Source organism: Microtus ochrogaster, linkage group LG4, assembly GCF_000317375.1.
Source record: "Microtus ochrogaster isolate Prairie Vole_2 linkage group LG4, MicOch1.0, whole genome shotgun sequence".
Lineage (NCBI taxonomy): Eukaryota > Metazoa > Chordata > Mammalia > Rodentia > Cricetidae > Microtus > Microtus ochrogaster.
Window position 1 is genome coordinate 21,979,743 of NC_022030.1, and position 20,091 is coordinate 21,999,833.

The following is a 20,091-nucleotide window of genomic DNA, read 5'->3' on the forward strand; positions in this document are numbered from 1 at the left end:
GCTAATATTAAAAAATAACAGCTGAAAGCGATCATGTGGTTCACATCTGTAATCTCCATTGTGGAGGACCACTGCCAGTTTGAGCCTTGGCAATATAACCAAGACCCTGTCTCAGAAAATAATGACAACTGAGCATGGTGGCATACACTTAATCCCAGCACTCGAGAGGTAGAGGCAGGAGGATCTCTGTAAATTCAGGGCCAGCCCTGTTTACAGTGTGGGTTCCAAGATAGTCAGGGCTACACAGGGAAACACTGTCTAAAAAAAAAAACCTAGAAAAAAAATAATAATAGCAGGTGAAGTGTGGTGGTGCTCGGGTTTGACCCAATTCAGACAGATCTCTATGAATTCAAGTCCAGCCTGGTCTACATAGCAAGTTCTAGGTCAGATAGGACTACATAGTGCCTCAAAATAATAACAATAATAAGCAATTCAAGGCAAGCCTGGTCTACGTAATAAATTCTAGGTCAGAGGGCTGTACAGTGAGACCCAGTCTCAACCAAAATTTAACAAAATGGAAAATGCTGCTGCTGTCACAACGGTAGCACAGCCAGCAGTAAGGACCCATGGGGAGCCTTCCCTTTGCCAGGCGTTTGTGGCTGCTCATCACAGTCACACGGGGAAAAGATGACAATGGCCCTGCTTGACACACAACAGAGGAAGAGGTTCGTTCCTGTGGGGGGAGAGCAGGGAGGCCAAGGCAGGGCAGGGGCATAAGCAAGAGGTAGGAGGGTTAAGATGAGACCTGGTCCCACTTGTATCTGTGGCTACAAGTCTTCTATCAGGTCTGGAAGGGAGTTGTCCCAGGATACCCCATCCCCAAGGACAGACTAGGACAGCCCATTCTCAAGCCACTTAGCAGGCTGGAAAACTGGGGCTCAGAGAACCAGAATTGTGCCTGCGTTCTACTAACAAGAAGCAGAGCTAGTCCCAGGCTTGGTTGCGTTGCACCGGCCAGGGTCATGCACTCTGGACCTGTAGTCTCAGCTGCTCTGTGGCTGGAACAGGAGCCAGGAAGGTGACCTTGGTGCAGGGCTCTGGCCTGGATCAACCTTGTTTCTAGTGAGCAGGTAACAGGAGCAAATGACAAACAGAGCTGGATTTCAAATGCTTAGGGCTTGTGGGTAGCATAGGAAACCAGGCAGGACACAAGCAAGCCCAGACTGACAGCTGCCATCCCAGGAGCACCTGCTGGCTCTGGCCCTGGGTTCAGTGATCACTCTCCTGGCTTCCCTAAGAAGGCAAACATGGCTACAACCCCACAACACAGATGGGAAAACCAAGGCAAAGAAAGGGACGTCTCCCAGGGCACATGGTGACTTTCCATCACCCACCACCCTCCCACGATAGCTTCACAAAAGCCTCTACTGTCCCTCTCTCCAGGGTTGCTTTGAGCACATCGGTCATGCCATCGACAGCTACACCTGGGGCATATCGTGGTTCGGCTTTGCCATCTTGATGTGGACAGTGAGAGATGGGACACCTGGGGCTGTGGAGGAGGGACCTGTGGGTGTCCAGGGGTGTGGGTGTGGGCTTGGGGGAGGCAGGTGTTTTGAGCTAGAGCACCCAATCTCATCATTTGCCCACCTAGCTCCCTGTGATGCTGGTAGCCATGTATTTCTACACCACTCTCTGAAGATGAAGAGGAGGCCGTATATCCACCTCTGTCTGAAGCTCCTGCCTCTCAGCTGCACCTGGGCCTTTCCCCCACCCCCAGCCCCATGTACCTCAGCCACAGCTCACCCATGTCCACCTCCCTCCATCTTCCCTTTTTTGCAATCCCAAAGTCCCTTTGTAGGTATAAGAGCTGTCCTGGGCCCTAGCTGTGCACCAGGCCTGAATCTGTGTGCCTGAACCCCCTTGGCCCTATTGCACTTGGTTGATCTCTTTATCTTTCTGGTGACAATGAAATGTCCTGTCCTTGGAGGCCCTGCCTCTGTTCCTGACAACCCATCATGCACCTCTCTTGTGCCTTCCAGAACTTCTTGCAGGCATAGCCATTGCTGCTCAGTAGTTTGTAGAAGCTCTAACAGACCTAGATTGCTGCGAGGGGAGGGGCAGATCCGCTATGGTCACTGTGGATCCTGATGTGTCTGAGCATGGGTTAGATAGCCAATAAATACTGACTGACTAAATAAACACAAGCCTCTTTTTCTGTGTTGTTGGAGATGGGGGTTTTACTCTGTAGCCCAGACGATCTTTGGAATTTATATATCCTAGGCTAGCCTGGAAGCCAAGGTGATCTCGCTGCCCCCACCTCCCTGCCCCTGGAGAAGATTACAGGTATGAGCCACAACCACCTCCCCTTCCTGTCTCCACCTCTAGAATGCTGGTATCCCAGGCCTGCAACACTCCCTCTAGCCTACATTTGTTTTCTTTTGGGGACAAGGGTGAGTGAGTAACACTTCAGAAGGAAGTGGTGAAATCCGGCTGGCATGGGGAAGCATCACGTGGGATATATTGGCTCATGCCGTTGATTCAAAATGGCTGGCTGCATGCTTGTCTGGATACAGGTCTGTCCAGGTTTCCAGAAACTGGCTTCACTCTCAGACAAGATTCCTCGGAGAACATCAGACTTCACACTTTGAAATTTTCTTTCCTTTTTTCTTTCTTTTTTTTTCTTTTTTTGAGACAGACATAGTCTCACTGTGTAGTCCAGGCTCTGTGAGGTGTGTATGTGTGCGTATGTGTGCATGTGCTCTCTCATACACACACGCACTCAGAGGCCAGAGGAGGTCAGCTGTCTTTCTCTGGGTCTCACTTTACTCCCTTAAGACATGGTCTCTCACTGAACCATGAGCCCAACATATTTCTCAGGCTGGATTTTCAGGCCAGCAAGCCCCAGCATTCCTCCCATCTCTGCCCGCTCCAGCGCTGGGGTTACTGATCTGAACTCAGGTCCTCTTTCCCCATTGAGTCATTGTGCCACTAGCATCACACTCTTGATGCCCCTGCCTCTGCCTCCTGAGTGCTGGGATAACAGATATGCATCACTATGACTGTCTTCAAATCAGAATTTTCAAAACACCACAGAGATGTGATATATTCCAGATTTTAATACACAAGAGGAGGCCCAGCTCGCTGACTGGCTGAGCTGGCTTCTCTGTAGTCCCTAGTAGGAAACTGTCTCCACCTCTAGGCACATGTCTGACTAACCTGTGACCACATCAAGGAAATGGGGTGTTCTGTGCTGCTCTGCTCTTAGCAGATGTCCTCCTGAGCAAGTTCACTGTGACTTAGCATGTGGCTGGGATTCTCTGGGAGAGGCGACCCTGTGCTCTCCCCAGTCCCCCACAACAGTCCGAGCCTCACTGTGTCATCTACAAAATGGGGATTATAATAGTCTCTGTCTCATAGCGCAAGACCCAATTGTTTTAGGGTTTGTTTGTTTGTTTTCTTTTTACTATTTTTTAAAATGTATTTATTTTTTATTTTGGGGGGACAGAGTTTCTTTTTCTTTCTTAGTTTTTTGAGACAGGGTTTCTCTGTAGCTTTGGAGCCTGTCCTGGAACCCACTCTGTAGAACACGATGACCTCGAACTCACAGAGATCCACCTGCCTCTGCCCACCGAGTGCTGGAATTAAAGTCATGCGCCACCTCCATCTGTCTAACACTGGCTGTGTGGTTGTTGGCCGTCTTCCTGGTCGCTCTCCACTTTATTTTGGAGACAGGGTCTTCTCTCACTGACCCTGAAGTTCACTGTTTGCCGCACTGGCTGGCTGCTCCGTCTTCACCCACCACCGCGGCACACATGCAGCCAGGCCCAGCTTTTGCACGAGTGCTGGGAATCTGAACTCAGGTCCTCGAGACTGAGCGGCAAACCCTTCCCACTGAACCATCTCTCCAGTCCCAAACATTTAAGTTTTAAAAAGTTAAAAAATATGCCACTGTTGGTATTTTGTGCAGAAGGTCCACGGAGGGAAGAATTACTCTGCTAAGCGTTTCTGAACTTGCCCTAAAGCAGTTCAGACAGGCCAGGCCTCGGGAGCTTGGGGTGAATCTGGCCTCTGGGGGGAGGGAGTCAGGTAGGCAGACCTGATTTCTGTCCTAGGTCTGCCAGGCCACATTCCTGCTAAGTGGCTCAGCTGGACTGACTGCGGTGTGGCTTGGTGGACACAGCCTGGGCTGGCCTGACAGGTTTCTCCTCTCTGGCCTCTTGCCCAGAGACCAGTGCCTTTTGGTAAGAGGGGAGCAGAGAGGCGAGGGCCAGATCAGAACAGGGCTTAAGAGAGGGAGGTGGCCATCTGGTGTCTGTTCCTCCCGCCATCCTCCAGCCTTTTCAAGACTATTGTTCTTCCACCTCTAACCAGCTGTGGCTCCCCAGTGCCCTCAACACATAGTCTAGTTCCTCACCTGATAGGGAGCATCCACGTGGCTCGGTCCCTTGCTACTTCCCATGCTTATCTCTCTTTTCTGCCCCGCTGAGCATCTCATGAGAACTCACAAAACAGAAAGAATAATGCAATGGTTCACAGCAACCAAGCAGGCCGCCAACCAATCCTTTTCCACCCACAAAAATAAGCTTGTTGTTTTTCATTTCAATGTAAAGCTTACATATGTTTACCCAGCCAGTTCACTTCTGTGAACCTGTCCTGAATACTCACTTAGAAGTGCCTAAAGATACTTATTATCACAAGGAGAGTTGGAAAGTAATAACTGGCTGGGTGTGTGGCACACTCCTTTAATGCAGGATCCAGGAGACAGAGGTAGGAGGAGCAGGAGTTTAAGACCAGCCTGGACTATGCAGGGAGTTTGAGGCCACCTTGAGCTATGCCAGGAGATCCTATTTCAAATAACCAACAGATAGTTGGGGGATGGGGGTGCTTTTAGAGGCAGGTGGGTCTCTGTGAGTTTAAAACCAGCTTGATCTACATAATGAGTTCCAGGACATTCAGGGCTATGGAGAGACTCCACCTTAAAACAAACAAACAAACACTGTTCTAGGATTTTAGGACCCAAGAGAATGTAAATCAGGCCCCTCTCCAAGGCCAGCTGTGGTGGTTGCTACCGGTAATCCCAGCACTTGGGAGACTAAAACAGGTGATCTCAAGTCTGAAACCAGCTTGGGCTACATATTGACACCCTGGCCCTCATCTTGGAAGTTTAGGTGATGCAGTTTATCATAGAACACTTGCCTATCGAGTACAAAGCCCTGGGGGAGACACGTGGGCCAGTAAGATGGCTCGGTGGGTAAAGGGGCTTGCCATATGTGTTGGTCCCTTTTCTGTTGCTGTGACTAAAACTCTGACCAAGGCTAGGAGAAAAGCTTTATTGGGGTTTATGGCTTCAATGGATAAAAGTCTCTCATGGAGAGGAGGCATAGTACTCATGCTGGCTGGAGTAGGTTGCTGAGATAGTACATCTCCAAGGAAAAAGAAACTGGGAATGGGATGAGGGGCTTTACATTCCCAAGGCCAGTGTGTCCTTCCTTCAGCTGCATAGCCCTCCTCTGAACAGACCCACCAACTGAGGACAAGTATTCAAACGTCCGAGCCTATAGGGGACATTTCTTTCTTTTCTTTTTTTATGTTTTTCAAGACAGGGTTTCTCTGTAACAGCCTTGGAACTCACTTTGTAGATCAGGCTGATTTTGAATTCACAGAGATCTGCCTGCCTGAGCGCTGCTATTAAAAGCCACCATCACCCAGTGTGATTTCTCTTTCTTTTTTTCTTTTTCAAGACAAGGTTTCTCTGTGTAGCTTTGGAGACTGTCCTGGAACTCACTCTGTAGACCAGGTTGGCCTTGAACTCACAGAGATCCTCCTGCCTCTGCCTCCTGAGTGCTGGGATTAAAGGCACCTGCCACCAGTGCCTGGCTCAGGTTGTTAAGGCTTTCATAATGTGATGGTTTGAATAAGAAATTTTGCTGGGCTCAGTAGTGGTGGCGCACACTCTGTCTCAAACTACCCCCAAGAAAAAGAAAGAAAAGAAAGTCTAACAACCTGAGTTTGATCAGGTAAAAGGAGAAAACCCAGAAGACACACTCCCAGTGACCCACTTCCTGTAGCTGCACCCCAATGCCTAACAGCCCATTCATCCATCAATTATCAACTGATTGATCCATTAATGAAGTTAGTGCTTTTGTGACCCTATTACTCCTCAATAGTGCCACCAGCTGGGGACCAAAGGCCACTCTCTTCCTGTGTTCCTGTGAGGGCCAGTCATGATAATCTAAGTCTGGGCAGAAAGAAAGTTCTTTACTTCCTCCAACCATTATCACCTGGGACTCTGGCCATTGATAATTTAAATGGAGTCTGGAGTCTCAATAGTTTACCCTGAGACAATGCCTGGCAGGCCGAGGTTACCTGTCCACCCAAGAGCAGATCATTCAAAGGAAATTGCTGGCATTCGAAGCACTGTAAAATAGAAACACCTGTCAGCACTTCTCCAGGACACCCCTAGACAAACGTCAGCCAATCAGGGGTCCTGGACCTCAGAGACTCTTCACCCCCACCTTTACTACTATAAAAACCCAATTCTAATTGAGCTTGGGGCTCTCCGGTTATTCCAATGCAGAGAGACTGAGTTTGCAAACTTGATTAAAATAAAGGCTCTTTGCTTTTACATATGGGACTTGGTCTCCTTTGTTGGCTTTCGTGGGGGCCCACGGATTTGGGCATAACACTCCCTCATCCTTAAGCAGCTGTGGAGAAACAAATCTTTCTCCCTCTTTCTGAGACAGGATCTGATTATGCCAACTCTCCAGGACTAAACCCAAGTCTAAAATCCAGTTTGAGACCTAAACCACGGAACTAGGGAGATCTGCTCAATGTAATTGCACAAGCAGGAGGACCAGAGTTCAAATCCCTAGTGTCCTGTGTTTGGTTTTTTTTTTGTTTGTTTGTTTTGTTTTGTTTTGTTTTTTTGGTTTTTCGAGACAGGGTTTCTCTGTGGTTTTTGGAGCCTGTCCTGGAACTAGCTCTGTAGACCAGGCTGGTCTCGAACTCACAGAGATCCGCCTGCCTCTGCCTCCCGAGTGCTGGGATTAAAGGCGTGTGCCACCACAGCCCGGCTTGTCCTGTGTTTGTAAAAACAAAAAACCAGTGTGGTAGGCTATGCCTTTAACCCATGTTGTGAATGGGGTGGTCATAGGAGGGTGAAACAGGATTGATGGCACTTGCGGGCTGGGAGTCTAGCTCCAGAAGTAATGAGAAGACCTGCCTCAAGGGAAGAAGTTAGGAGAGCAAGGACCCCTGTCATCCTCCTAGGATGGAGGGGGAGTGGTGGGCATGGTTAAAATATACGTGTATTAGATTCTCAAAGAATTAATAAAACTATATTTTAAAGCTAAGAGATAGGTCATAATAAATATTAGAGCAGAAAAAGTAATCACAACCACCCTCCTTTGTAGATAAGGCAAATCAGACCATGTGACTACACTGACCCCTATCTACAGGATCAACTCTGTTTAATAATCATGTACTGTTTTGTTAATCTGTCTCCCTTTTTCTCTGGGACAGGATCTGGATATGCAGCTCGGGCTGACCCCTGCCTCAGATTCCCAAATCCTGGGATTACAGGCGAATTCCGCCATTCTCCACTCAACCTGAGGTAGCTCGAAGGCCGGACTCTCAGAGAACAGTGACTGAGCCTGCGTGAATTGAGACAACGGGTTTCACCTGTCTGACCTTTAGATATTAACTCCAGAGGATACCCAACCTCTGCCCAGGCTGATGTGCACAGTGTGATGGCTAGAAAGGGCTGAGTCAACCGTCGCTAATGCTAACAGTACTTCTTTCCAACGCGTTTGCTTACAGTTGTGGGTACTGAGCCATGCTCTTCCAAAGTGCTGCTCTTTTTAGGATACTCATCCCACCCATCCCCATAGCAGCTCTTCTGCCGTAGGCCTCATTAAAGGAGGCGCCTAGCAGGAAAAAGTCGCGGGCTCCCCGCCTCCGGCCCCCTAATCAATCAACAGCGAGAGCAGCCTCGGGGCCAATCAAGAGCGGCAGCGGCAGATCAAGGTCTGCCTCTTCTAGAGCGCCCTCGTGTCTCATTGGTTGTGTATCAGGACCAGCCAACGAGCAGGCTGAGCCCAGAACTGGTTTGTACAAGGTGCCTCCCTGGCCAAGATCTAGGTAGTAGACCCTGGGCGCCGCGATGCACTCAGTTGCTGCTGGCTCAGCAGCTGTCGACTCAGGGAGCATTAGAAGCGCTTTATTTAATAGAATAGAATAGAAGTGATTATTCAAACAGGCCAATCTTGATGGCCTCTTCCTTGCCCGGACACAGCTCATCCTCCAGTCCACGGTGGTTTAGGAAAAGAGGCAAGGAAGGGGGCTCGCCAACGTCCACAGCCAGGGTTGGCTTCTGAGGCTTTTCCGATTCACCCTCGCCCTACTTCCCCTCACTTTGTTAATGACAAGGCAAAGCAGCTTCCTACAAGGGCCTAATGTGCGTTCTAAATAGCCTTGTTTTCCTGGAGCGGTGGCTCCCGAAGAGAGTATACTGCACTTTCGGAGGACTCAGTTGGGTTCCAGCACCCACATCAGGCCGTTCGTAACTGTCTACAACTCCGCTCCAGCGAATCTGACATCTTCTGTCTTCTGAGGGCACCTGCACACACATGTGGGTCACACACACACGCGCGCGAAGATTAACACTGGGTAAGGGCAGGAACAGAGTCTTACTATGTAGGCTTGGATGGCCTGGTACTTGCTATGTAGATCAAGCTGGCATCAAGTTCATAGAGATCTGCCTCCAGAGTGAAAAATAAATCTTTTTTTTTTAAATCCTTTCCATTATATTCAGATAAAATTTTATGGTACAAACTAGGTGTATGCAGGAATGAACCCCTCTCACAGTGTCTCCCCAAAATGGGTATGTGTAACCTCCCTAAAACATTCCTCATTCTTTCTTTGATGGAGAATACCCCCTTAGAAATTATTCCTATGTTCTCCTCATATCTCACAGAAGATAAGTCTGTCTCCCTTCTTTCATGTCTGGCTATGTTTATTTGGACCTTGCACTGACGAAGACGCTGCATTCCGTTACATCTTCCCTGTACATTGTAAACTCCACATTGTGGGGGTTGAGAAAAAGCCCGAGTCTTCAGACTGGAGGTGCTCAAACGGCAGGGCAGAGCATAAGCAAGAAAGATGGTGGTTTTCTTGAGTTTGTGTTAAAGGACCCACCAAGGCCATTAACAGTGACAGAAAAATGTCAGTAGAGGGGGCAAAAACGGGGCAAAATCCGAAGCCAATCAACACTGTGGGCTGGTTACACCATGACATCTCAGTTTCACGCCTTGACACTTACACCCCCTCCCCCAGGCCAATCAGACTCAAGGTCCAAGTTCTGCAGCCAATCAGCTGCAGCGAGAAGCCTCTGGGGTGCATCACTGGCTGGTCAGCACCAGAGCTGCAGCCAATCAGCGTCTGCCTCAGCACCAAGCGCAGGAAGGCTTGTGCACGCGCTGGTGGCCTCGAGCCCTGGCCTTGCGTTGAGCCCGGCTTTCTAACGGTCAGTTCTGGCCTATGCTGCCCTCAAAGTGGGTGAGGTTGATGTGGGAAGAGACCGAACTGGTAAGTGCTATGGCTTTTCTTCCTTTTTCTTCTTTGATAGTGGGCCTAGTCCAGAGAATGCTAGAGCTAGGGTGGGGGTGTCTGTTGAGGATCAGAGTGGTTTTAGGTTGCGTGCATCTCTTCGTCACTTTTGGGACCAAGCAGTGCCGAGCAGGTGAGGCAGCATGTTCTCTGACTTTTGTCCATGGTCCCTGAGGCCAGCCTAGGCTGAATTGGGTAAACAGGGCCCTACCAGCTCCGCCTGGCTTTGGTAACTGGAGGGAGAGGCTTGTGGTTTGCTGGTGTGCACGTGAAGGGAAGCTTTGGGGTCTTTGGACCCAGCTCGGATTGGAATCAGCGTTCAGGAGGTTAAAAGCCTACTGGGAAACTGTCAATAGCCATTTTCCCAGGCTACCTATGTTTTCCCGCCAACAGGTTGATGTGTTCAAGAGTTTTCAGTATTGTGTGTTAGGTTGGGCATGTGACCAGGATGTTTGGTCAGTGGTTCTCTGGAGGTTCTGGGGAGGGAGCCTCTAAACCCCACTCAAGCCTGTGGCCCAATAGGAATGAATACATCCCTGATGGGATCTGTGGCGTGAGCTATTAGCACGGAGCAGGTATAGCAGTTGTGCTGGCCCGTTGGCGAGAGCTGCGTGAGCTCCTCTGAGCTGTAGGAAATCATCTTGACTGGTGACCTTTTATTTCGGTTTTTTTGAGACAGGGACTTGCTATACGTTCTTAGTCTGGCCCCAATCTTACGATCTTCCTGCCTCAGTTTCCGGAGTGATAGAATTCTAAGCGTGCGTTCCCTCTCCTGGCTCACGGATGATTTTGTTTTACACTTGTGGGGCAGTGTCCTGACACCTGGTTTCACTTGGCTGTGGAGCGGTGTTAAAGTTCTCAGAGTACTTTAGAGTACACCCAGGTTGCAGATATGGAAGGCAGTCCCGTGACTGGGCTTCCATGGTCTGTTTGCTCTTGGGAATCATAAGGAAATGTGCGCACATGTATGTATTCCGTGAAAGATGATGGAAATATTAGCCTGCACAGGCATGAGTTTCAGAGTGATCTATGGGATCTGTTATTTATTTACATGTAAAATGGTATGAGTATCTAAAATGTTCAATGTAAAGGGCTGCTCCTGTGTCTGGAAGGTGAGCTCCTGAGAGGCTAAGAATCATTGGAATAAAGCAGACTCCTGTACTTTGTATGGATTCTGGGAAAGACCACAAATTACCCATTTTTCCCATGCTTGTTGTTGGCCTCATTTTAATAATTTATTATTATTATTATTATTATTATTATATATTTTTTTTGGTTTTTCGAGACAGGGTTTCTCTGTGGCTTTGGAGCCTGTCCTGGCACTAGCTCTGTAGACCAGGCTGGTCTCAAACTCACAGAGATCCGCCTGCCTCTGCCTCCCGAGTGCTGGGATTAAAGGCGTGCGCCACCATCGCCCGGCTTATTATTAATATTTTTTGAAACAGGTTTTCTCTGTGTAGCCCTGGCTGTCCTGGAGCTCACCCAGTAGACCAGGATGCCCTCAAACTCAGAGATCCTCCTGCCTCTGCTTCCCAAGTGTTGGGATTAAAGGCATGTGCCACCACCACCCAGCGCTGTCTATGTATATACAGTATATGTCGGCTTCATATGCTAACCTGCATATCCTCCACTCAACAGAGGCCCTGAAGTATGCGTCTGTTCACAGTCCACTCTCATGAGTGGACAGTTGCGGTCCTTGTGGGTTTAGCATCATTTTGGTCCAGTAAACTCTGGGCTCTGGATTCCCAGATTATAGTCTAGGGATATATGGGTGAGTTTATGTGTGAGGTTCTCTCAGCATCCAAGTGGGCACTTCCTTGATCTCCTTGGGCTCTTCAGCCTACAGGGAACAAAGCCCAAGAAGGCCAGAGTGAGGCCCTTTGCTTGGGTTTAGGTGAATATGGATATTTGGTCCTCATCTTGAAGCAGTCCCCATAAGGAGGCTGAGGTTGTGGGGCGAGTTTAGCTTTACAGTGAGACTGAAAAGGGATTGTGAAGACTCAAGGTGCCCATCTTTTCTGATGGCTGGTCCCATTCCTTTGTCACCTGATCCACAAAGGTGTGCTACCACAGGGGCTCCCCTGATCGTCGACTATATTCTGTTCTCGTGTTCTGCCCAGTGCAAGTATTCTTTTTCTTCAGTTTAGCCTCATGTGATGATTTAAGGGAAGAAGGGGACAAATTCACCAGGTGTCTGTCTGCTCTGGTACGTGTGGGGTGTGCTTGACTCGGGTGAGCAGCTCAGTCGTTTTCAGATTTGGATAATTGGTCTTAGTGTGCATAAACACTGTGGAGCGTTTGGAAACCTTGATTTGGGGGAAAATGTGCTCCTGGGAAGATTTCTGCTCTAACAGAATTTTTCTAAACCGAATTCTGTTCAGCTTGGCTTGAGGCATGGACTCTGTTTCAAACACATGAAACAAAGGGAGGTGTGGTACCTGTAATCACAACTCTTGGGAGGCTGCGGTGGGGGAATTGACAGACCAGCCTGGGCTACACAGTAAGAGTCTGTCTCCAAACAAAGGGGAGTGAGGGAGGACAAAAAGAACATTTCCCACAAAACAACCACTCCTGGCATATTGTGATAGTCTAAATTTAATTGTAATATTTAAACAGAATCAATATTTGTATGGCTTTGATGACACGTTACATTGAGCTGGGTTTGCATTACAACACAGTGGTTTACAGAAGCTTTGGTTTGGGATCCAGGCTGAGTGCACTGAGCACCTCACACATGTTCCCTTTACTGTCATTGGCCAGTTCTACTACTAGGAATAAAAATGTCATCCCTGAAGTTTGATTCAGTAATATGGTATTAAAGAGAACAGAGAAATCTGGGTGTAATAACTCATTCTTTTTTTTTTAACACGGAAAAGACATTCATCACCACGTTATAAATTATGAGGCAATGGTGGGGTGGGGCATGCCCAGCAGTCACGTTTTGGGCAGCTGCCCTTTCTCTCTGTCTTCTTGGGCTTGTATTTGGAGTTCCTCATCTAGGCGTTCCTTTGCACGGACAAACTTTGACTGCAGGTAGGAATCACCCACAGATTTGTCGTTCACTTTAAATGGGTGTTCATAATTCTTCTGGCCCAGCTCAGGGTTCAGCCTGGAGATGTTGAGAATCTGCTGGGCCTCTTGGAGGCTGAGGCCAGAGAGGTTGGATGTGGCTGCAGACTGGTGCCCAGCACAACCCCGAGTATCAGCAGCTGCCTGGCTTGCTGCAAATTCCTGCCTCAGGGCCTGGGCAAAGGCTCTGCCCATCACCTGCACACCCATCACAATGATCTTGGCCAGGTACTTGGCCATGGCGGCCGCTCCACCTCAGGGGCACAGTTGTCACTTCCTAACCCAGTGGGACCAGCTCATTCTTAAGAACCCAGCACTTGGGAGGCTAAGGCAGGAAGATTTCCATGAGGTCAACCTGGGTTATAGAATGAGTTCCAGGTCAGCCTGGGCAATAGACCTTATCTCAAACAACAAAATCAAATTAACAAAACAGTGAGACAATTATGCCTCCCTTCCCCACGTATTTCTCTTCCGATCATATGTTCAAATCTATCCGCATTAGCCTCTGCCTGTCACAGGCTGTGTCCTCCTGACCTGAGGTTTCTTGACTCTGTCTATTCCAGGGTGAAGGTAGCAGATGATTCTCTCTGCATGAGCCTGGGAAGCAGAAAATGGGGACATTTTTGTTGTTGTTTCATTCAGTGTCTCATGTTGCTCAGGCTGACTTCAAACTCCTGATCCTCCTACCTCAGCCTCCTGAGTACTAGGATTACCAGCAAGAGCCACTTTTCTCAGAGAAGGGAGACATTCCAAGAACAATAAGTCGGGTGATAAATCGGAAGCCAGATGCAGCAGGTAGCTTAGTTTGGGAAAGGATCAAACTTGAAATTGTCCCTCAGAGATTGGTGGTGGTGGCACACACCTTTAATTCCAGCACTCAGGAGGCAGAGGCAGGTGGATCTCTGTGAGTTCGAGGCCAGCCTGGTCTACAGAGTGTTCCAGGACACCCAGGGCTACACAGAGGAACCCTGACTCAAACAAACAAAAATTTCCTAGAGAAGTACTTCATTAGGAGAGACAGTCTCCGTGTACAGCATGAGCAGAAGTCTTGAAAAGCCATCTGATCCCGGAGGATTTTTCTGACTTGTATAGGTTTTTATGAAGTAGCAGAAGTTTTATACCATGTGATTTAGTCGAGCGAGATCTGTGTGACTCCTGGCATTACAAGGATCCAGATTGGATAGCCTTATATTGCAATTGCAAGGCTAGGGGCTGCAAGGCCACAGAACAGCAGGGCTTCTTAACTGAGTCCCAGAGAGGTAGAGTGCAATAGGGGTGGGGCTAAGGCAGCCAGACAGTCTGTGATCTAACAGCGTGTCCCTACCCTTGCAAGTCAAAGTGCCCGCAGTAGGATCTGTTTCTGTTGTCATTGTTTAATGCCCAATGACTTGGATTGCCCTTCCGTGGCTGTAGAAAGAGGCTAGGGAAGGACCTCAAGTGTCACTAGCATAAGGGCTCGGGTTCAAAGGGCCCTGAGAATACTTCTAAGGGCTTTCTAAGGGGATAGCCTTACCATGGGTAGACACCAAGTAGGAGGCAAGATGGGGTTTCCTATTCTTAGGGGGCTTTCGTTTACTCAGTGGGGCATCCCCTTGCTCTTTTCTCCCTTTCGGTGCCCTGAAAGCCCACTGTCACTGCCCGTCAAATATCTTTGCTTACAGATACTTTGAGCAGCCCCCATTTCTTGGTCATCAGTGGGTAATGCATACTAGTGGGGCAGCTGAGTCACTGGCGGGGGAGGGAAGGGGCTTCCTCCTGTGGGTGAAGAGGCTGTCGCCAGACCCCAGTACATTGTCCTTCTACCACTGTGGCTTTGTACCACTTCTTGTTTTTAGAGACTGTGCGTTTCGTATTGGAGAAGGTTTGTGTGTTTGCACGCCTATCAGAGGGATTGACATTCTGGGTGTCTTTTACATAGGAATATCTAATGTGTTCCCAAGTGTGTGAGGTTAGGAATTAGAAAGCTCAGAAATGGAAAATATTTAACATTCGGGGAGCAGATGAACACAAGGTTGCCATTTGCATTTTCCCTTTCGCTCTGACTCATCTTCCCCTATCTCCACCCTACTGCCCCTTCACCAGCCTCACCCACCGACACACCCTGGCTGATCTAGGAGGGGCTGACACCTGCCTGCATCCAAGCTAGAATGGGAGGGAGAGCATCCTAGACCTGGAGGGAGAGAGTGGTGGAAGGCTGCTCTGAATACCCTGGGCTGGGGCCAAAGGGAGAAAAGCAAACCTTACCTTATTGGGTCTAGGAGGGGGCTGGAATCTAGGGAGAAACGTATGGGGACTCAGACTGATTCTTGTCACTAAAGCAGTCTGTCAACATCTGGCTAGTTTCTCTCCCAGATAGTTATCGCATCTGTATGACATACCAGACACAGATATCCGGAAAGAAGTGAATAAGAAGATCAGCTTAAGGTTCAGATTGATAGAATGGGGGAAAAAAGAAAAGCAAGAAAAAGATAAAGTCTCCAAGGCTTTATCCCTTCCTCAAATTTAAGAGTGCCAAAGCTAGGTGTGGTGGCTGTGGTGGCACCGCCTGGCTGAGGCAGGACAGAGATTTCAAGGACATCTTGAACTACACAGGAAGAGGAAGAGAGAGGGAGAGAGAGAGGGGCTAAAATTGCGAAGAGGTGGAAATCTCCAGGGACCTTGACCCTTCAAGCAGAAAGTGAAAGAAGCCCCTGGTTTTGATTTCAGAGAAATGTCATTTGTCATCAGCCCAGGAAAGATTTCTCTACTCGAAGACCACCACAGGCTTCCTGGGGTTACCCCCTCAGAGTCTGCTGGGAGGATCTGAGTCACACAGAACTGGTCCTTGCTGGGGTCCAGAGGACAAGGGTCAGCCTACAGAATAAGAAGAGCTTCAAATTCCACTTCTGTCCTTATTCTTCTGAGGTGTCAGAAATGGTCTCCAGCTACTCCATGCGACGGTCACCTCTAAGACACAGAACAGCAGCTGAACGCTGGCCTGCACTCGCAGAGCATTTCCTTATGCATGGCTCTTCATCGCGCCTCCACCTCCGAAGGACACACTGAGATGAGATGCGTGAGGTGACAGAGGCTCAGACAGATGACTTGCCCAAGGTGACTCAACTAGTAAATGGCAGAGATGAGGCTCAGCCTCTAACTATTCCAAAATGCCTGTTACCAGAGGCTCACGTCTTTGACTATAAGGAACCCACAAGTAAGAGTTAGGGTGAGGAACTGTCTGGTTGTTACAAGTAGAAGGTAGTCTCTTGTGGGTCTCCAGCAGAGACAGAAGGTATAAGGCCACACCCCTTTGGGGGACTGTGGCAGACTGATACTTGGGATGACTGAGGATGGGGTGGAGCTAGCTGGAGGTGGGGGGCAGGAGCCCCAAGAGCAGTAGAGAGCATGCGGTGCCAGGAGGCAGCTACAGAGGTGAGTGACTGTCTCTCCCCAGCCGAGCCTTTCCACCATTTCTGTCTACTCCCTGCCAGCTTACATCCCTTACCCCAAGGTGTCCATGTATAACCCCTCCCTCCTACAGGGCTTCTTACTCATGGAGGGCCTGCACACAGGGAGGGCTAGGCCTGCTAGGTGCTAAGACACTTGGGCTATTTCTCAATGTCCACCTCCAACATTCTGGGAGGCCGGTGTGATGGTTTTGTGTGCACTTAAACTCCTGGCTTATTGGGCTCTTTCTGATCTTCATTTTTTTGGCTTATGAAAAACAGAAATCAAGCCATTCCTTAGCCTCATTTTGAGAGGAAAGAACTTCCCATTCTCCAGTTTCCCTTTTCCCTCTCACGTCCACAGGCACAAAGCCTTCTCTAAACTTGTGGCTCCCTCAGCTCACTGGATGGGAATCTCTGGTCTTCCTAATCCCTTCTCTGAGGATGTGTTCTAGAAGCTTCAGCCTCGGAGAGGGATACCCTAGGGTCTGCTCTCCTGAGGTGTAACCTGTCTGCTGCCTTCCCAGGCTTTCTGGGCTTACAGTGGGGGAGGACCCACAAGCTTTTTGAGTTCCTCCAGGAACTTACACCTTACTCCATTCAGAATTGCCAGGTTTCATGTGAAGTGAGACTGCTCAGAGGGTTTCCCCTGCACAAGAGCCCAGGGAAGCAAAAGTCTTTAACCTGAGTTGCTAACTAAATCAGTCCTAAATTCACTACTTGATACTTCTGCTAACTGCCTGGCTCTTGCTCCCTAGGCCCCAGAGTGGCTTCTCCTGCTGCCACATTCCCACAGCTTGCCCTTGACTTAGTTTATCTGACTCATACAGGATAGACAGCCCAATCTGAAACCAGAGAGTCACTCACTCTTTCTCCCTTCCCCTCCACAGGCCTGAATATGCGATTTCTCCCTCCCCTTTCGGCCATGGCCCCCACATTGTGACTTTTCTTTTAGAGCCTCTGAAACTGGTAGATTAGCCAGGAGCGATGTCCCAGACCCCCACAAGAATAACTAGCCCCTATGGCTCTGATAGGTTGGTGCAGTTAGCCGCGAGGCTTCGGCCAGCACTGTGTGACACCCTGATCATTGTAGGGGGCCTGGAGTTCCCTGCTCACAGTCTGGTGCTGGCAGGAGCAAGCCCAAGGCTGGGTTGCAGGGGCCGGTGGGCTCTGGTTGAAGGCATCAGCCCATCTACCTTTGCTCAGCTTCTGACCTTTGTGTATGGAGAGAGTGTAGAGCTACAGCCTGGGGAGCTGGGGAACCTGGAAGAGGCAGCCAGAGCCTTGGGGGTGCAGGCCCTGGAAGAGGCATGCAAGCAAGCTCAAAAACATAAGAATGAAGACAAGCTGGATCCAGGACGGAAAAGGCACCATAATTCAGAAGAACTCATGAGGAGTTCTGAGAGAGGACTGGGAGGCCCTGAAGAGAAACAGACACCAGAGAAGGATTTTGGAAGTCATGAGGGAGGACAGGAGACCGTACACAAGCACAAAGCCCCAGGAGAGAGCCTGGCGATGGCAGCGGTAACTAGGAAGAGGAGATCAGAGGAGGCCCTCAGTCCTGCCTCGGTGGGCTCCTGGGGAGCAGAAAGGAAGCAAGGAGAGGCCATGCAAGGTTTAGAGAGCCCTGAGGGCTCTGAGGAGTGTCTTCGTGGGTGCTCTGGTCCCCTTTCCTCACCAGGTTCCCTCCTAACCAGCCTCATTCCCAGGCCCTGTTGGGCTGAGGCCCCTTGGTTGGGGGAGGGCCAACCTGCCCTGTGGAGCATCTTCCTGTGGCCGCCCAGATATGGCGTTCCCTTCTCCCTTAGCACCCCCATCACTGCAGCCTGGCAGGTCTGGCCTCAAGACCAGAGGTGAGTGAAGGAGGGCTTAGTGGAAGATCTAGGCTGGGAGGGAGTAGCTCAGGAGAGGCAGCAGTAATGCGTGGGAAGGCACCACATCTCTGCATTTCCTGAGTTAAGGAGACAACAAAGTATTATGGTCCTGAGAGAGGCCGGAGCTGGTTAGGTTCTCAGGCTTTGCCAAGGCTATCATTCTTCTCCATCCAGGATCCCACTGACCTTGAACCATTCCAAAAGTCTTTGGAGTCAGAATCGGCAGCCCTCCTCCAGCCCCACTCCAGGTAAGCCCCTTCCTGTTCCATCCAGGGCTTCCGGAGAGCCGCTGGGCTCCTGGAGTCCAGCCTTAGCAGCGTCTCTACTACACTCTACTTGCAGGATCCTTTCCCCAGGGCCCTGAACAACTCAGCCCTTGGGAGATAGAAGAGTCTGGGCAAGGGTACACAGGTAAGCAGGGTACTAGAACTGCTGCCTCTGCCCCTCCCAAGCGCTCAGCTTGCCTGGATGGATGGATTCAGCCTCAGGGATCCTGGTCATGCCACTTTGACTTCTCTGTCCACACAGGCCCACTGGCAACCTGTGTGGGTCAAGAACGCACATCGCGCTGCCCGTCTCACCAGCACCCTCCTTTACCCCTTCCTGCTCGCTCTCGGCCCTATTCTTGCTCTGTCTGTGGAAAAAGGTTTTCACTCAAGCATCAGATGGAGACGCATTACCGAGTCCACACAGGTATGGACTGTGTGCATTTGTCTTTTTTTTTTTTTTTTGCTCCCATCGCTGGTCTGCCAGCTCCTCCCTTGCCCCATTGCTTGACGTTCCCCTAGCTTGGCAAACCTTCGCCCATTTCTTCCTTCTCTGGCTTTCTCCACCTGTAGGAGAGAAGCCCTTCTCCTGTAGCCTCTGTCCTCAGCGCTCCCGGGATTTCTCTGCCATGACCAAGCACCTGAGGACACATGGGGCTGCTCCCTATCGCTGCCCTCTGTGCAGGGTTGGCTGCCCCAGCCTGGCTTCCATGCAGGCGCACATGCGTGGCCACTCGCCCAGCCAGCTGCCGCCTGGATGGACCATACGCTCCACCTTCCTCTACTCTTCCTCGAGGCCGAGTCGGACCTCGATCTCTCCCGGGAGTCCTACCTCCTCCTCTGGCACCTGACCGGGTATTGGTAGCTTCTCTGGCTTGATAAGTGTCCAACCAAAGAATGAAAGGCGAGCCCTGTCTCTATTGCCACCTGGCTAATTTGTTCCGCAGAAGCGCTGCGGGACAGAAACCACGAACCCTCTCTGGATGCGCGTGGGTTGCAGAAGTCTCGGCCGACTGGAGAGTCCGAGTTAAAGGCATATTTTAGTTGGTTGGAGTGAAGACTAACTGGGGACTATCAATTTCATCACTATAATAAAGAGTTTTCTGTGCTCTCCAGTCAGGATGAGTCCAGAATTTTCCGTCTGCGCCGGGGTGTGTGGGTGGTGGTGTGTCCAACCCTTGTCCCTTGTCCTGTAGCGGCCCCTGCTGGGCATTCACACACTAAACAGAGAGTCAGGCCTTTCATTTCCGGAGACTCCGTATAATTCCCGAGGGCAGCACGCCGGGACGAGGAGGGTGGCTGTGAGGGCTCCAAGGCTCTGGTCCCTTCCACAGCAATGCACGGCGCGCGTACTCCAGACTGGAGAGGAGCGCAGGCTCAGGTCGTGGTTTTAGGTACCCGTCTGCTCTCCCTGAGAGCAAGGGACGGAGAACCAGCCTCTCGAGCATCTCCCCTCCGCGCTGTGCAATGCGGCTACGGGATTGCGCTTAGAAGTGAACGCCACCGCCCTTCCCTCAGCCCACGCCTAGCGCATTAGCGAACTTCGTTTGCCGGTGTCGGTCGGGTTCCCAGGGTCCGACGCCCGCGGTACCCTGGGAATGGTAGTCCGTGCAGGCCGCTAGTTCCGACTAGAACAATGGGAGGAGTCTGAACCGGGGACCACACCTCCTCGAGACCAGGAACTGGCTCTCCGGCTCTCCATCGCTGACCCCGTAGTCCCAGTTCTCGCGCTCTAGCTGTCGGCGGAAGAAGCAAGGCCGTCTGGACTACATTTCCCAGATGTCTTTGCGCCTCCCGCTCTCAGGCCGCGACGCGGGGTTCGCTTTCCAGGTGTGGCCTGAGCGTGACGGCCGACCAACCCGGACTCCTGCTCCCGTGGTGCCCCGCGCGTGGCCAGCCCAGCACTCCCCC

At 50.4% G+C, this 20,091-nt stretch overlaps 5 protein-coding genes across 6 annotated transcripts in view; 3 read left to right on the forward strand and 2 right to left on the reverse strand.

Moving 5' to 3' along the window:
- The window catches only part of Upk1a (uroplakin 1A), an 11,451-nt gene extending 9,815 nt beyond the window's left edge, over nt 1–1,636 (forward strand). The window contains exons 6-7 of the mRNA XM_026786297.1: nt 1,384–1,467; nt 1,592–1,636. Coding sequence (XP_026642098.1) covers nt 1,384–1,467; nt 1,592–1,636 — 129 coding nt within the window. The remainder of the gene's footprint in view (nt 1–1,383; nt 1,468–1,591) is intronic.
- Nucleotides 1–20,091, reverse strand: part of LOC113457658 (zinc finger protein 420-like) — a 1,205,902-nt gene that overhangs the window by 764,509 nt on the left and 421,302 nt on the right. The gene's annotated exons all lie outside the window — the stretch shown is intronic.
- Pam16 (presequence translocase associated motor 16) lies at nt 12,186–12,933 on the reverse strand. Its single transcript, XM_005361231.3, has one exon. It carries the CDS (start codon nt 12,853–12,855, stop codon nt 12,481–12,483), a length of 375 nt encoding a protein of 124 aa, XP_005361288.1. The 5' UTR covers nt 12,856–12,933; the 3' UTR covers nt 12,186–12,480.
- On the forward strand, nt 17,028–19,588 carry Zbtb32 (zinc finger and BTB domain containing 32). 2 transcript variants are annotated; one of them, XM_005361233.2, is made up of 6 exons: nt 17,028–17,591; nt 17,646–17,893; nt 18,089–18,162; nt 18,257–18,325; nt 18,443–18,607; nt 18,754–19,588. In XM_005361233.2, the coding sequence occupies exons 1-6, from the start codon at nt 17,028–17,030 to the stop codon at nt 19,029–19,031; spliced, it is 1,398 nt and encodes a 465-aa protein (XP_005361290.1). In that variant the 3' UTR covers nt 19,032–19,588. The 2 variants fall into 2 exon arrangements, with proteins under 2 accessions (XP_005361290.1, XP_026642091.1); XM_026786290.1 differs by having other exon boundaries at nt 17,028–17,893.
- Nucleotides 19,302–20,091, forward strand: part of Kmt2b (lysine methyltransferase 2B) — a 21,537-nt gene continuing 20,747 nt past the window's right edge. The window contains exons 1-2 of the mRNA XM_026786221.1: nt 19,302–19,331; nt 19,897–20,010. Of these exons, the coding sequence (XP_026642022.1) occupies nt 19,302–19,331; nt 19,897–20,010 (144 nt within the window). The remainder of the gene's footprint in view (nt 19,332–19,896; nt 20,011–20,091) is intronic.

Coding starts and splice junctions, on each gene's coding strand:
- Pam16 (XM_005361231.3), bottom strand. CDS start 12,855: ATGGCCAAGTACCTGGCCAAGATCATTGTGATGGGTGTGCAGGTGATG.
- Zbtb32 (XM_026786290.1), top strand. CDS start 17,028: ATGTCCCAGACCCCCACAAGAATAACTAGCCCCTATGGCTCTGATAGG. Junction 18,163..18,256: donor CTCCTCCAGCCCCACTCCAG/GTAAGCCCCTTC, acceptor CTCTACTTGCAG/GATCCTTTCCCCAGGGCCCT. Junction 18,326..18,442: donor GTCTGGGCAAGGGTACACAG/GTAAGCAGGGTA, acceptor CTGTCCACACAG/GCCCACTGGCAACCTGTGTG.